The sequence below is a fragment of the Archocentrus centrarchus genome, chromosome 5 (assembly GCF_007364275.1).
Source record: "Archocentrus centrarchus isolate MPI-CPG fArcCen1 chromosome 5, fArcCen1, whole genome shotgun sequence".
NCBI classification, from domain to species: domain Eukaryota; kingdom Metazoa; phylum Chordata; class Actinopteri; order Cichliformes; family Cichlidae; genus Archocentrus; species Archocentrus centrarchus.
The window spans coordinates 36,066,531-36,083,409 of record NC_044350.1 but is presented as its reverse complement, the minus strand read 5'-3'; the positions used below and the strand labels follow the sequence as shown (position 1 = coordinate 36,083,409).

General features: G+C 44.7%; 2 protein-coding genes across 2 annotated transcripts; both read right to left on the bottom strand.

Annotated features, from left to right (window-relative positions):
- Window positions 1–142: 142 nt before the first annotated feature.
- Window positions 143–6,969, bottom strand: ctsa (cathepsin A). The gene is given in 16 exon segments (XM_030728866.1): window positions 143–488; window positions 1,360–1,461; window positions 1,554–1,643; window positions 1,790–1,865; window positions 1,934–2,082; window positions 2,160–2,238; window positions 2,341–2,432; window positions 2,555–2,670; window positions 2,673–2,730; window positions 4,557–4,694; window positions 4,696–4,713; window positions 4,799–4,885; window positions 4,971–5,021; window positions 5,105–5,216; window positions 5,317–5,480; window positions 6,770–6,969. Coding segments are annotated over 16 exon segments (1,491 nt in total). The 5' UTR covers window positions 6,845–6,969; the 3' UTR covers window positions 143–404.
- A 3,297-nt stretch (window positions 6,970–10,266) lies between these two features.
- snrpb (small nuclear ribonucleoprotein polypeptides B and B1) lies at window positions 10,267–15,874 on the bottom strand. Its single transcript, XM_030728867.1, has 7 exons — window positions 15,744–15,874; window positions 14,246–14,397; window positions 13,964–14,075; window positions 13,703–13,855; window positions 13,495–13,624; window positions 10,489–10,620; window positions 10,267–10,412 (listed from the first exon to the last, which is right to left on the bottom strand). The coding sequence occupies exons 1-7, from the start codon at window positions 15,744–15,746 to the stop codon at window positions 10,372–10,374; spliced, it is 723 nt and encodes a 240-aa protein (XP_030584727.1). The 5' UTR covers window positions 15,747–15,874; the 3' UTR covers window positions 10,267–10,371.
- Window positions 15,875–16,879: the final 1,005 nt, after the last annotated feature.

The following is a 16,879-nucleotide window of genomic DNA, read 5'->3' as shown; positions in this document are numbered from 1 at the left end:
ATTTCACCTTACCTTTGATACTGGTGGGGGCAGAGTTAAACATGGAGATCATTTCATAACAACATCAGAGTCGAGACTCATTAAAATCTGATTTTATTTCCCTTTAAATCAAACCAGCAAATTTTACATTTACAACAAAACAAAACAAAAAAAAAAAAAAAAAAAAAAAAAAAAAAAAATGGTGGCAGTGCTCATTTCCATGACAACCAAAAAGGTGACCAGGTGAGGAAGCTGGCCAAGAGGAGCAACGTGATTGGCTGAAGTCTGAAATGTTTAATGTCCTTCTACATTAATCCGGTTGCCAAGAAACACAGAAGAGAATCATGTTGATTGGCTGGCAGTGGGGGAGGAAAAAAAAAAAAAAAAAAGAATCAAATCAGATGAGGAGCTTGTGAGGTCAGGAGTCAGTAGGGCAGCTTCTTGATGAATCTGGTGAACATGGTGAAGGCAGCAGCTGGTTTGTCTGATGGAACCATGTGGCCTGAACCCTGCAAGAGGACAGAGATCAAAGGTCAGATCAAACAGGCACTTGAAATGACAACTCAGATGTTCACCTGGAAAACCAGACATCTCCCAAAAAAAACACCATTCATGTTATTTGTACTGTAACTTTATTAACATTAACAAAATTAAAAACAGTGACCCACCACAGGAGGACAGCCATTTTGGATCTGCTGTTACTGCAGTTTACAGAAAATCCACCAGAGGACAGAATGTGTCAGATTACGTTTATTAGGGTGAGGGCAGGAGGTGGTGGCGGTGACATCTCAGACTGATATTTGCCTTTAAAGGTGTTTCTTGTTTGATAGACCTGTGACTAATGAAAACTGTTTCCTTTATTTCAGCTGATCATCTGTGACTGAACTTTGACCTTTTCTGTTTTTGATAAATAAAGTTTTAATGTGAGATATCTTAGAGCCCATAGCAAATCGAACAGCAATCAGGAAGCTCCTGAATCGATTTTGCTACTCAGCGTGGGAAATGAGGGAGGGAGTTTGACTTAGGGGACATTTGAACTTTGACCCTCTGACAGAGCCTAAATCTTGACCAGAGTCAATTTTTGTTATAAATCACAATGATTTTAGCTTTTGAACTTTGGCTTTTTCCCCAGAAAATTGCTTTGAAGGATTTTTCTCAAAACAAATAAATCAAACATCTCATTCCTGTTTTTCTTTTATAAATAAAGATATTGTAGAAAAGGTTAATAAAAGGTGGTCTCATGGAAGAGGAAATGAGAGAAACAAAAAAAAACAAAAAAAACAAAAACAAAACTTCTCAGATGGCAGATGAGGAGCAACAGAGCCCCACCCCCAAATTATGACATCACACAGTCATGGTGATGATGAAGGTGGCTTTTACCTTCACAGTGAGGAAGGCGATGTTATCAAACTCTTTGACGAAGCCACCAACCTGCTGACCATCAGCATCATTATAGATCCACGGACGCCTCTGAACCTCCACCTGAGACACAGGTAAGCACACCTGAGAGTCAGTTTATTGATCAGGTGATTCTACAGAGGATTGATGGCTCATCGATTAGAATTTAACTCCACCTGCTGCTGCAGAGACTCCACAAACCACTCATCCCCCATGAAGTTGCATGCCATATCCACATCACCGTTATACACAAGGATCCGGTACCTCTGCATGGAGAACATAACCATTAACATGACCCAAAGGACACACCCCCACCAACACCATCCAGTCCATATTAAACAGGTTAAACAGGCGAGTCATGTTAAACACTAGAAACATTTAAACTGGATAAAGTGGGCAGAGTTTCACTGACCAGAGCGCCAAGCAGCTTCAGGTACTGTTTCCTGACATCCATGTAGAGCCGACCATAGTTCAGGTTCACCTCAGAGCTGCAAGTGTAAGGCAGAGAGTCAGCACACGTGAGGTGGGACAGGGATCAGGTGTGTGTGTGCATTACCTGCAGATGACCCAGTCCAGAGCATCGGGGCTGATGTGCAGGGCTTTTCTGACCAGCGGGTTGTTCAGGTAGAGGGAGGTGGCGGTGGAGTTGGTGCAGGGGGGGTCCAGGCGAACAGACAGGAGCAACGCTGCCAGACCTTTGACCTTCTACAGTGAGAGAAACACCTGGTCAGGTGAGGGCTTTATAGACACTCCATTTTAGTTATCAGGTGAATTGAACTCACCTGCGTCCACAGCTGGGTCAACTGGTGATTGATAAATGAGTTTCCCAGATCTCGGATCACCAACTGGCCCTTCTCAACACTGAGAACAAACAGGAAGACACCTGGCTGAGCACCACACCTACTGCAGGTGAGTTCACTGACAAAATACATCACAGGTCAAAGGTTAAAGTTTGAAACTCACTTGAGTCTCTGCTGAATTCCACCTGGACAGGAAGCGTAGAGGTTGTACATGTTCAACCCTGAACTGTAGACGATGTCTTGAACCACCCCCACCTGCAGAGGAAACACAAAACACCTGTCACCTGAGGCACACCTCAGATATATAACGGAACACCAGAGATCCCACAGACACTGGACCACGGGTAGACGACAGGTGGACTACAGGTCATACTCACGCTGGTGGTGCAGTTCTGATCCTGGTTGTCGTAGAAGTTGCATTTCCCACTGCTGCAGCAGTAGGTCTGAAGCTCCGCCCATAGATGGCTGCCCAGCAGGCCATGGTAGTAGGCAAGTACACCAGAGAGTTATCGTTCATCTCGTAGCTCGACATCCCGTTTCCCACAGCGATGCCCTGCACCACAGGTGAGGACACAGCTAACATGAGCGGGTTGCTAATGTTTCCACAGGTTAAACACGACACTGTTTTTAACCGCAGGTACACTTGCGGTAAAGTTGGTCGAGCAGGTAGGTAGGCCATTTCCTGGCCTCTCCAGTCAGATTCACTTCCTGATGATACCTCAGTGGTCACATGATCCTCAACAAGCAGCATGCCACAGATAAGTAGAACCTGTTTGCAGTGTTTTGTATCGGTCCCAGCACAGAAGCCTGTGGAATTGCATAACTGAAGCTGAACATGAACATATCTACAGTTACATCACTCTAAGCACTCCACCCCCCGATTCAGCAGCTTGTAGACCCTCCTTCAGCAGCAGTAACTACAGTGATGTTTCCTGTGTGACTTCATCAGTCTGTCACATCACTGAGTTTTGGTCCACTTTCCTTCACAGCGTAGCTTCAGCTCAGTGAGGTTTGCAGCATTCATTTGTGCACAGCTCTCTGACGGTCCCAGCACAGCATTCAGTCAGGCTGAGGTCTGGACTCTGACTGGGCCTTTGCAGCACCTTCATTCTTTTCTTTTTCAGCTGTTCTGTTGGAGATTTGCTGCTGTGCTTGGAATCATCGTCCTGTTGATGACCCAGTTTGGTCCGAGCTTCAGCTGTGGGACAGACGCCCTCACATGTGGCTCTAGAATACTTTGGTATACAGAGGAGTTCATGGTCCACTCAGTGACTGCAAGGAGCCCTCCTCCACCGTGCTGACAGCTGGTATGAGGTGTTCATGCTGATGTGCCGAGTTTGGTTTCCTCCAAACATGCTGCCGTGAATTCTGGACAAACATCTGCACTCTGGTCTAGAAGTCTTGTGTTTTTTTCAGATGCAGCTTTGCAAACCTAAGCTGTGCTGCCATGTTCTTTTAGATAGAAGAGGCCTTCTCCTGCAGCCCTTCCAAATATGGCCATACTTGTTAGTCTGTTTCTAACTGTGCTGTCATGAACTTTAATACATTAATTGAGGCCTGTAAAGTCTGAGATGGAGCTCTAGGGTTTGTTTGTATGGTCTGGGCTGGAACTGAATTTACTGGGATGTCCACTCCTGGGAAGGTTGTAGCATTAACACACCTGAATGCTCCAGATCAGCAAACTGACAAAATGTCTCCTTTCATAGAGCTGCTCACACCGATGATGATCAGTCAACTCATCTAATTAACAGCACCTGGCTGCTGCTTATTTTCTTATTCCTGTGGAAGTGGTAAGGCTAGACATTTACAAGACTGCACAGAGTGCCAGGAAAACTGTTTTCAGCTATGTATTAGACAAATATGATTCAAACCACTGCAGTGCAGTACCTTTAATATCTATGGCATGCTCTAATCTCTGTAATAAAAAGGACAAGAACAGAGATGAGTCCACTGTCAGAGGCTGTAAGAAGATCATTTGTAACCTTCACTAATGCTGTTTCTGTACTGTGATGAATTCTGAAACCTGACTGAAACTCTTCAAATAAACCGTTCCTCTGCAGATGATCCGTTAGCTGTTTTACAACTACTCTTTCAAGAGTCTTTGAGAGAAAAGGAAGGTTGGAGATTGGCCTATAATTAGCTAAGGCAGCTGGGTCAGTGATGGCTTTTTAAGTAGTGGTTTAACTACAGCCACCTTGAAGGCCTGTGGTACATAGCCAACTAATAAAGACAGATTGATCATATTAAGATTGAAACATTAATTAATGGAAGGACTGTTTTTTTGAGCAGTCTAGTAGGAATGGGGTCTAATAAACACGTTGATGGTTTGGAGGAAGACATTAAATTACTGAAGTTGGACTCACAGATCAGGTGGGTTACCTGCAGGTTGAGGCTGCTATCCTCCATCACCCTCTCAGCGAGTGTTGGGATGTAGATTCCTCCGTAGCTCTCTCCGGTCAGGAAGAGCTCATTCTTGCTGTACTCTGGAAACAGGCGGAAGAACTCCTTCAGAGCCAGGGTAGTTGTTCATCGACACCTGCAGGGGGGAGAAAAAAAAAAAAAAAAACTTAATCAACTGACTTCCCGGCAGCCAATCAGCAGCAGTCTCAGGCGTCACTGACCTCGGTGTCATTGGTGACGTAGTTCTTATCATCTGAATATGAGAAGCCGACCCCCGTTGGAGACTCCAGGTACAACATGTTAGTAATCTGCACACAGAAAGTCACCCAATCAGCTTTGACCTAAGCCATGTGACCTTATCACATGTCACATGACAGCATGGCGATAAGATACCTTGTTCCAGGAATACGGGTTGTACTCCAGCGTTGCTCCATCGCTCTGGATCTGAAACACCAAAGGTCAAAGGTCAACAGGAGGGGCAAATTCTGAGTCCACCTATAGAGGGCAGGTGGGTGGAGTTTACCTACCAGGAAGGGTCCGTGTTCGGTCAGCAGTCCATCCAACGAGCTGCAGCCAGGGCCGCCGTTCAGCCACAGCACCACCGGGTCTGAGGACGGGTTGTTCTGTGACTCAACAAACCTGAAAACACAAAGAAGAGGTCACCCAATGCCCAGGCATGGTGGCGGCCTTCCTGCTTCATTTAACTCTGCGTGGCCTCAGGCGTGTCTCGCGTACTGACCAGTAGTGCAGGTGTTTTCCATCAGCCACGCTCAGGTATCCAGAATACTGCTTGAAGCTCGGCTGTTTTGGCAGGCCCGGCAGGTACGTGATCTCATCTGCAGCTGGAGCCGCTTCAGCGCCGAGCCACACCAACAGGAAGTAACACGCCAACAGCAGCTGCATCTGAAAGCAGACAGGAAATGACCACTGAGAGGAGGCGGCGCTAAGGAATGGGGGTGGATTACCAAATAAAAATAAACATTACAATATCGTTCCCATGGCAACTATAATCTGACTCCATCACTGTGTGCATGTCTATTTTTTTTCCTCACATTTTTGTTTTAACTTTATTGAAGCAACAGTAATGTAACAGTAACGCGATATGAACAGGTTAACAATCAGAGAGGAAACAAAGTTCAGGAGAACAAAACACCACCGACCATAAATACCATAAACAGAAGAGCAGAACATTTGTGCTGGGGAGGTTCTGGATGTGTTTGTTTTTATTTAAAACAAACAAACCAACCAATAACACACTCCTCTTCAGTTTCCTGACAGGTGTATGAGAACATGAGCTTAAGAACCTGTGGAGAGCAGCATCAACAGCAGCAGGGAGTTCACATTTTTCCAGTATCCAGTGAGAAAAACAGGTTAGGGTTAATGCCCCCAACCCTCAGACTTGGATGCTGCTGCTGTCCATCCATTCTGGGTAAAAAGAGTTGTTTAAACTAAATAGGTTTGTAGTTCAGCGTGGCGTCTCTGAGAAAAGCTGTGTTTATAGGTCCTCTTTGCTGGTCTGACAGGTAAAGATGGTTCATGTACTGCTTTGATTCTTGAAATTTTACAAGCCAGTTCATTTTAAAGCTGTTACTGATCATTTCAAAGGCTTCCAGACCTGCGTCACCTTGCTGCTGCATGAAATCTTTTTTTTTTTTTTTTTTTTTTAAAGAGTGAGTCTGCTCAAATTCAGTAACTGTTTGTACTTTATAGATTTGAGCTGGAATATCCACAGATGATAAAGCATGATGAATTCTTCCTCATAATGATCAATCTCCATAGCACCATAAACTGAATCTGTTTTTGCATTGATGAATAATGCAGTCAAAATTCTGTTTTGTCCACAATTCTTCATCTTCAAATATGAGAGAGCATTTCTAACCCGTGTTGTGAACATGACCCAAAGTGGGGAACAACGTCACACCAGAGGAAAATTCACTGCACAGCTTTGAGGAGTTCAACTTTGTTCTTTAAAAATAATCAGTGATCATGTGCTCCTTTCACTTCCCTTCTGTGACATGTGATTCATCACATGACCTCAGGATCCCTTATGTGAATCAATCTGCAGAGCAGGAAGTCATTTACTGGTTCTTTCCCCGTTTACCTGTGTAGTTGTTTTGGACTGAGCTGGTGTTTACACACAGGTGATGTCACCCATTTACACACACAACTTTATTCTGACACTTGAAGCATACCTGCAGTTGGTTTACAGTCACAGGTGAAGCTGTGAGCAGGTCCTGCAGGTGGTACAGGAAGAACAGGTAAACCATGACAATCACATCAGTGCACGACGACTGGATCGGTAACACGTTTGTTCATAAATTACAGACAGTCCTGCAGCTCGATCACAGACAGGAAGTGTTGACTTCATTCACATCCAGAAACAGAAAAGGCCGAAAATCAGACGACTGTTCAGTAGTTTAGAGCTTAAACTTTAAAAAAAAAAAAAAGAAAAAAAATTTCAGTCATTGAAATGAAATTAACCTGAACCTTGTGGAACCCCACAAGTTAAGGAGGCAATGTAAGAGCTGAACGTGCTGGTCCTGACAGAGAAAGTCCTGTCAGATAAGCAAGAAGAAAAACTTGTCTACTGCTGAGCCAGAGAGACCAGCCAGAACCTTAAGCCCGTTAGGTAAAATGATCAGCAGTATCAAAGCTGCACTGAGATCAAGTAAAAATGATTTCAGAACAGTTCCCGACACCAGAAGCCATTAAGAGATCATTGTAGACCAGGGCTCTTCAACTCCAGGCCTCAAGAGCCCCTGTCCTGCAGGTTTCAGATGTGTCCCTGATCCAACACACCTCAATCAACGGCTGAATTACCTCCTCAGTATGCAGTCAAGTTCTCCAGAGTCCTGCTAATGACTTCTATATTTGACTCAGGTGTTGTTGAAGCAGAGACACATCTAAAACCTGCAGGACAGGGGCTCTTGAGGCCTGGAGTTGAAGAGCCCTGTTGTAGACTTTTAAAAGCGCAGACTGAAAAGGGTCAAAAATCTGTAAATTGACTTTCTACAATTTTCTCTAATAATTTGCTAAACAAATGGCAGTTTTGAAATAGGTCGATAATTACCAGTAGAACTGGCATCAAGATTAATCTGTCTCAATGATGGAGCACAAAACTATTGAAAATGAAACCCTGAAACAATAAAAACAGATGAGAAAACAAAGTAAAATTTTAAATCAAATACAATCAAATCTATACTAACACTGCTCATTTGATGTGAACAGATGATGATGCTTATTATTTCTTTAACAGCCACCAAAAGCTTTTACCATCAGTCTGATTAATATTTTGTTTATGGGTGTTTTAACTTTGTTTATTTCTTTAAGTTAGATATAACTTGGCTTCTGCATCCCCCCAATAAAAAAAAAAAAATCCATCCATTTTCTTCCACTTATCCCTAACCCCAACCCTTTTCAGGGTTGGGGGGGCTGTAGCCTATCCCAGCCTGTTACAGGGCTAACACAGAGACACAGACTTCACATCTATGGGCAATTTAGAATCACCAGGTAACCTAACCCCACTAACGGCATGTCTTTGGACTGTGGGAGGAAGCTGGAGAATCCAGAGAACCCACACAGACATGGGGAGAACATGCAAACTCCACACAAAAAGGCCAGATGGTGGATTCGAACCCGGGACTTTCATGCTGTGAGGCAGCTTTTAACAAAATCAAACAAGAAATTTAAAACCGATTTTATCCAAACTTCATAGGACAGACTCTGAAACATGAGCCGTACTGCTCAGGCTATCACACACACACCTTTCTACAGTAGGAACACAGGAAACACCTCCAGCTGTGACTCATGGAATCACTTTGAACTGCGTGCTGTTAAAATGAGAGAAATCTGAATGAAGTCTGTTGGGTTCCTCAGACTGCTGTGGAAACATGTGATTTCAGGAAGATGTGAGGTTCGTGTTCGTGGGTCGATCACGAGACGTTCCTGATTAAGAATCAGTTTAACTCGATTTCATTCAGCTGATCAGTTTGCCTCCGCGTGACAGAAAGTTTTATTTGCATTATTTTGCATTTATCTTTAGGCGGAAACGCGCGGCTCGTGTCAGATTAAGTGAAAAACGACCGGAAACGGTAAAATAAATAAATAAAATCACAGAAACTTAAGTTTCACTTTCAGTCCGAAACGTCTCCGACTCACAATCAGTTCGACTATCGATCCTGAAGCGATCAGTTTCCCTCGGTGTGAAGTTAACGTGGAGTATTTTTAAACGGACTCTGATAGAAACGGTCAGACAGATATACAGCTCTGAGTGTGTGTATGCGTCGCACTGAGTCTCACAAACTATAAACCTGGAAACTCGCGCATCAGCTTTAACGTCTAAAATCAAACACAATCTGACTGCAGACTCACCTCTGCGTACACCTGCTTCAGCTGGTCTCACGCTCTCAGATAAACTCTACGCGACCACCGCATAGACTGAACAGCAGATCATATGACCACAGCAAGTCACATGACCGCAGCAGGTCACACGAGTACTCCCCTCCGTTTTTTTCCTCCTGAAGTTTAAAACTTTATTTGTAGTTCAGCTTCTGGAATTCGGAGCTGGAACTTTCAGTTTTATAATTAATTTCTTACACTTATCCAATTCAGGGTAGCATAGATAGGGTGGAGCCTATCCCAGCTGCCATAGGGCGAGAGGCGGGTACACCATGTCGTGCTCAGATGCAGCTTTGGAGTAATTTCCACTTAAACCCAAAAACAATTTAAATACAAACTTAAACGGCAGAATTATCATTTTCCACTACTCCTAAGTAAAACTCTTAAATGCGCTTCTAACCACTAGCCTTACACATATCTGTTTATATTTTAAAACTCAGTCACACCTAATCTTCATTTACACACATCGAGCTTTTACACGGCTGCTGAGGGACACTTTGCTCTAGAAAAGCTTTGAACCATTAAACCAATCACCCAATCAATGAAGCCTCTGTCTGTTACTCATGAGCCAAAACTCCAGAGCACATCTGCAGAACATGAAGTCCTCTGTTAGGGTCTCAGTTCTTCTGATTGGCTCATCAGTTCGAGGTCCCCTGAGAGTTTCTGTCCATCTCCTTATCAGCCCCATTCCCACAGTCAGAGGTTCTTCTGATCAACTGGCAGAGGAAAGGTTTCTGTGAGGGGGGTTGTCTTAGGTCCCTCAGGTTCAGCAGTCCTGGTATGCGTTAGTGGGAGGTGAGCAGGCAGGGGCGATTCTAGGATCAAACCTTTAGGGGGGCTCAGACCCCAGTCATAATGTGATGCATGCAGAGCTTTGTAATTGATATAAATGGAATACGCTGCTTACAAAATTTCACATATGCAAACCTCGATTCAACTGAATTCACATTAGTGTGACCTTTAAAAGCAGCCTAATTAGCTGGATAACCTACTAAAGAAAATTATTCAGGTTTCTATGGTAACCTGAGCCCGGTACTGAAATGAAAACCCTCACACCTGAAAGTTTCAGCTTAGAGCTGAGTGATGACCTGTCCTCTGAAGTCACAGAAGTGCCTTCTGGGAGGTTTATGCCACTGCACCAACAGGTTCAGACCAAGAGTCACACAAACATCACTTCCCGTTTTAACAAACCAAACCTCAGACAACTCCCACAGGCTCCACCTCCTGCTGACATATGACTCCCGTGGTCTGACTGGATCATAGAGCTTAATTGAAGCGGTGACCACACAAATTGCACAAACTGAGAAACTTTATTTAAAAACAAAACAAAAAACAACAAAACAAATTTAAAAAGAAAAATCTATACAACAGTTGAGCGTGAGGGGGTGGAGCTTCTTCAGGGCCGTGGGGGCGGTCTCATCCCAGGAGGAGGCGGTCCTGAAACAGCAGAGCAGATGTCACATAACCTGATATTACACTGATCTCACTGAATGTCTCCATGGTCACAGCTTACCTCTCATGCCAGGTGGAGGTGGCCTCATGCCTGGGGGGGGCATCCCCATTGGAGCGCCACGACCCGGGCCGGGCGGCATCCCCATCGGAGGTCCCATTGGGGGCCGCATGCCAGGAGGTGGGCCCATCATACCTGCAGCAGGACAAGCCAGAGGAGGCAGGTCAATTGTTCATGCAAGATTAAAAGGACCAATCAGGGCCCTATTCCAGGAAGCATATTCAACAAACTGAGTTTAAAAACATACTGAGTTGATCAACTCAGATTGGCAACTGAGTTTCCTGTTCCAGAACAGCTGATCAGAGTTGGTTCAATCAACTCTGAGTATGATCACCCTGAGTTAGCGCATGTGTCAGTAAGGAAAGAATCCATCAGCAATGGAGCTCTGATACCAGGATTCACCATGGCAACGGGTAAATAAAGAGCAGCGCCTCCATTTTAATCTGATGGATGGAGGATCGCATGTGTCAGTGTGGAGCATGACGAGTCACTTTAATCAGCCTGACCCACTCTGACATCATCATAGACAGAATAAAGTTTATCAAATATATAATTTCTTTTATAATCTCTGCTGTCATCATTTACACAACTTGAATCTCCATCAGATGAAGCTGAATCCTAATTTTACATTTAATTTATAAAATCTAATTATTGAGCTGGAGCCTGATGGACAAACTGCAGGAGACAGAAAGTGAAGATAAAACTGGAGAAACAGCTCAGACTGAGTTTACTGACCGACCTGTGTGTTAGAGACTGAGACAGCAGCAGACCCCGGGGAAGCTGACCTCAGACCAGTTTATTTAATAAAAACTGTTTTTGATGCAGTTTATGACAGTTCAGTTTATGGCCTTTTAATTGTTTAAATAATCATGCAGTAAAAATGGAATCTATTGATGGAATAGAAACCCTCGCTTTATTCATTTTTTTTTTTTTTTTTTTTTTTTTTAAATGGAGAATTCAGGTCGACTCAGACAGTTTGCTGATCCTTTATAGAGCCGATGATCACAGATGTAGGTGATTTTCAATGGAAAATATGTTGAGATACATACTGATTTACAGACATCCTAACTTTCAAAATATTGATTTAAGTCACTTTAAGTCCATTTAGTTCAGTTTTCAAGTCTTCAAATCATTTCAGCCTCATCTTCACTCAAACATTCACATCATCTCCAGGATCAGACATTTTTCCATCCACAGTGTGTTCTGTGTCAGCAGCTTCATAGAGATCAGTGTGATGTAACAGTGATGCTGCAGTAACTACAGTAAATGTTTCAGAGGAACTGACTGACAGTCTGACAGCTGCCTCATTATAAATCCGTGACATCATCGCTGTCTCCGCCCTGTTGACGAGTGAACGACTGTAAAAGCTTCATGTTACAAAAATAACAAACTAACGTCTAACTGTAGAAATATAAACGTCTGCAGATGAATTCACTCCTCTGACGCTCTGACAGCCACTTTATGAAGGAGGAAATGGATGGGAGGGTCAGACAGGTGGTTCAGGTGCAGCAGGAGGGGCGGAGTCAGAGAGACACTCAGTTTGTTGGATAAAACCTGCCAGGTTAGGGTCACAGAGTCTGTTACCATGGCAACTGACTCAGAGTTGGAGTTAGCCCTTTCTGGAACTAAAAACCTGAGTTTCCTCATTTTAGGGTTAATAAAGCAGAGCTGGAGCTAAACCTGTTTCCTGGAATAGGCCCCAGGTTAATGATCAGTGATCAATAAGTGAACCATTGGAGATGAACACAGTCTGAGGACATCATCACAGACTGAACTGGCATGCACCCAGTAGAGTGCATGCCTTCCCCCACCCACTCCCCAATATTCTTTGTGCTGATACTACACTGCAGCGTTGTCACAACATCATAGATTACTAGTTCAAACACTAGAAATGTATTTTATTGGATTTTAAATTCTGTAAAATATGATTTATTTGATATGATATATTTTATGTTTATATACCCTGAAAGCAAAAACAAACATATGTAGAGATATGTTGTGTGTGATTTGTATAGTTTGTAGTTCACGTTTCATTATTGTGAATATTTTAATTTAAATTAGAAGACAATGAATTATTAACATTACCTGTTTATACATGAGTATAAACAGGTATAATAGATGAAAATAGATGAAAAATTCACTGATTGGAATTTTGTTGGCAATGATGAGAGAGAATTTATTAACAATTTTGGTGACCTTGAAAATGAAACTGTATGCATCATACAGGCGGGCCCCAAAGGAAAATTCCACCAGCTTTCATGAATTTTGGTAAAAAAAAAAAAAAAAAAAAAAAAAAAAAAAAAATTTGAGAATCTCTCAATGGTAACGAATCCTTTTATTAATTCCTGGATCTGGATTGTGATCTGGATCACCACCAAAATGTAATCAACTGCTCCTTGAACCACCCCCAACTATTCAAGAAACTTTAATTTTCCGAGTTATCCTCTAACAGGCACGCCGTGCATGTTGACGTTTTATTCACCATTTGTTTCTATTTTATTGTTGAAAATGTATTACGTTTCTCCAAACAGGTCTCTCTTACAAATGAGACTGAATCTCAATGGGACTACCTGTATAAATGAAAGTTAAATAAAAAAAATAAACCAATGTGACCAAAATCCCCCCCCCCCCGGGTGGGTGAGGCGATGACTCAGCTGTGAGCTGCCAGAACAGGGAGTGGTTTACCGATGGACGCTAATGTCAGAGACCCAGATAGCAGCAGACTGGACAGTTTGATCCAGGACAAACTGCGCGCAGCAGTTTATGAGCATTTCATTTTTCAGTGATTATTCAGTAACTGGATGTCCTGATGGGCTGAACCAGCCTAGTTTTATCCAGGATTTCCTTATTTCTGCCATAAACTCTGTTTCGTGTGATCTAATGTCAGCGTCACTGATGGATGATGGCTCTGAGCTCCTGTTAAAGGTCAGGTCAGCAACATCCCTCTCACCATCACTTCCCATCAAATCTAGCTTTGTTGCCAAGTTACCTTATAGCAGCATTACTGACCTGGAGGCGGGGCACCTCTGCCCATGGGGGGTGGGGCTCCACGTCCAGGTGGGTACTGCGTTGGTGCCCCGGCAATGCTGGCACCTGCTGCTGCTGCAGCAACCGTCCCTCTGCCCTGTGGCGTCATCACCTGTCAGCACACAGGAAAGTGTCAGCATTGAGCGCACTCAGGCAAACACAAAAGACCAGCTGGTATCACCATGGTTACCTGCTGCGAAGGTCCACCCACTCCTCTGACAGGTCCCGCGAGGCCGGCTGGTGCCTGAGGCATCGGCGCTCCCGCGGGAACGCCACGACCCGCTGCCCGGCCCACACCTGGACCTCCAGCCACTCCCGCCAATGGGACGCGAGCAATCCCCGTCTGAGAAGGAGGGGTCAGAGGTCAGACTTTATTCAACACAAAACACAGAGCAATTTATAGAAGCCCCCCCACACACACACAAAAAAAAACTCCTGCAGGATGACTCACATCTTTAGGGGGTGGGCCCTCCACTGTCATGGAGACCAGGTTCTCCCCCCTCAGTAGAACCAGACCCAGAACTCTCTTTTCCTCACGCTCCGGCTGCTTTGAGTTCTTTGGCCTAACAAAAAAAAAAAACAGCATGCAACAGTCAGTCATCAGACACCATCCTACCCCAACCCAGAACACAATCACTGTGTGGTCTACAGTAGCCCCGCCCTCTCTGCCTGAAGCACATCCTGCACTGATTCTGACCCTGTGGCAGTGTGTGGGCGGAGCATAAGCACCTACTTGATCTTCCTGAACTCGTCGCAGTCGCACAGGATGAGGTTCATGTGTTTGTCGAATGCTTTGAAGGTGCCGATGAAGATCCGGCCATCCTGCAGGATGCACCTCATCCTGAAATCGATGTGCTGCAGCATCTTAGAACTCTTCCCCACCGTCTGATCAGAGACAGCACATGACATCATCACTGAAACCTGCTGCAGTTCAGAATGAACCCGACATGTTTTAAATAATGATCCAAATCAAACTGATTGATCGGGATGTAGTTGTTACCCTGTCAAAATAAAAGTGAGCTCCCAGTTTAGGTTCTTCACCTCTGACAGCTAATTGGGGGCAGATCACAGGTAAAAGGTCAGTCACCTGGGACTCTCCACCAGCCTATCGCAGGAGATGTGCCTTCAACTCAAGAGCTTAAAGCTGAGTCCACACAGGAAGTGATTTGCAGTGATGTGATGACCAATGACATTCAGTGACCAGCTGTGTGAAGTGGGCGGATCCCAGCTTTGAGGTGAGGGAGTGAAGCCACCAGTGAGAGTGAAGGACACAGCTGCTTTACATACATATATACACCCCAGTGGCGATGCAGCCTATTTGTCGCTGTCGTTTGTCGCTCCCCGTGTGTCGAGCCCATTAATCTGCGGCTCTGTGCGGCTCGCAGAAGTAAATTATAAGTATCCAATTGAAGTGCATTTTATTTTTGTCAGTTTGGTTTTTGTTGTAGTTTTAAATTGGAACATTATTGTGATCTTGAAATATTAAAATAAAATCATTTTATTTATCTATTTATTTATTTTCGTTTCTCAATATATGCCTCACTCGCGGTAACCGGCTTCAGCTAGTATTTGTGGCTCTCACTGTTTTGTTTTCCGTGGAAACCGGGTTCAAATGGCTCTTTCCGGATTACAGGTTGCCGACCCCTGGTCTACCTAATAAGACCAGGCCAGGAAGAAACCAGGTAACTGTCCCGCCCTTTCACAATAAAAGCCTGAACTAGCCTGAACCTGAACTAGCCCAGACTCAAGTACACCAACCTGGGTCATCACAGGTTAATGAAGCGTTACAGCGCACAAGAAATATCCTTTCACAATAAACCACCACCTGCACCTTCACGGAGGTTCGATCAAATAAACTTATTTTTGACCCTGTTAGTTTCCGGTAGCGTCTGTTTGCTACCGAATCCACCCCCAACCCCCACGGCAGGCCGGGGCCGGCTCTCCGCGCCCGGTCATTGTCCGAGCTGCTCAGCACTCCGTTACCGGAGCACCGAGAGCCCGCAGCTAACAGCAGAGCGCGTCCCGGTGGAGCTCGAGCCGTGGCGGTCCCGTTACAAACCCGAGCTGCATTCTAACCGTCTGATATCATCGATCGTACCCTGATTGATAACACCCCCTGACGTCTGTCCGACGTTCTCCTCCTCCTCCTCCGTTAAATCAACGGGAACCGGACCGATAATGCGCTGCCGGCAGAGGTAGGAACCAGGACCCTAAACTGGACCGGTACTCACCATGGTTAGAGCGCCGATGGTTCCGATTCGCACCGGATTCAAAAATACTGACCCGCGGAGATCCCGCCGAGCCGCCTTTATCAGGAACTACAGGAAGTGACGCGCAAGGACCCAACCGACCGGAAACCATGGCAACAACAAAAGGTTCCTACCTCTGTAACGAATGAACGGTTCCTACGTACAGTCAGGTCGGTTTTAATTGTGGGACAAACTTCTCAACTTCTCAACAGACTGTAAATGAAGCTTGATTGTTATTAAGCCGCCATTTCAGTCTGACAGCATTTAAATGTAAAAGCGCTCTTTAATGCTGGATGAAAATCCTGCGCCGCAGCGGCCACTGCTGCTGGGTCAACGTTAGTATGCTGAGATCAGATGGCGGACTCTCCGTCTTTGTGCTGTGAGAAACTCTTGGGCTGCTTTTGCAGGTTGCTTTGGCTGCATCTGTTCTGTGAAGTTCTATGTGATCAGTTTGCAGCACCTGTATGCACCTGAGCACAGAGTACAGCCCATCACAGTTCAGCAGGCACATCATCAACAAATACCAGTGAGCCGACTCCACTCTCTAGTCTCCTGAGTGTAACCTGCGGTTGCACCTTGCTGTAAACTCTCTGCCTCCATCCGTGGAGGCATCTCTGACACTGATACCGAGAGAGTTAGATGCTGTGAAGCTGTTTTCCTGAACCATGAATTAGATCAGAAGAAGAAAATCGATGGAAATAATTGTGTCACTGTGCAGTTTGTGGTCTGCTGAGCTGCTCAGTGCAGTCCTTCTTTTTAACAATGAACCAGGTTGTGGATTTGGCCTCTCTGCTTGCTCCGATTGGTTTATTTTGTTTTTTCAGTCTAACGATGGCCTCCCTCACCTGCTTCATGAAATGACCGAATGGCCCTCACTGTGGCCTGCAATATGGAGCAGGATTTAGTCTCATCAGGTAACTCCGGGGTTAACTCTGGGTTTTCACTACTACAAAGGTGGTTCCTAAAACAGGACACCTACACTGTACTCACTGAGTACACTCAGATCAGATGTGTATGCGGACTGAGCCTCGTTTGAATTCATATTTAATCTTGACTCTGAAAGCCTCAAACAGCAGCAAGTCTGCAGCTGAGAGAATAAAAACTAACCTGTCAGCAGC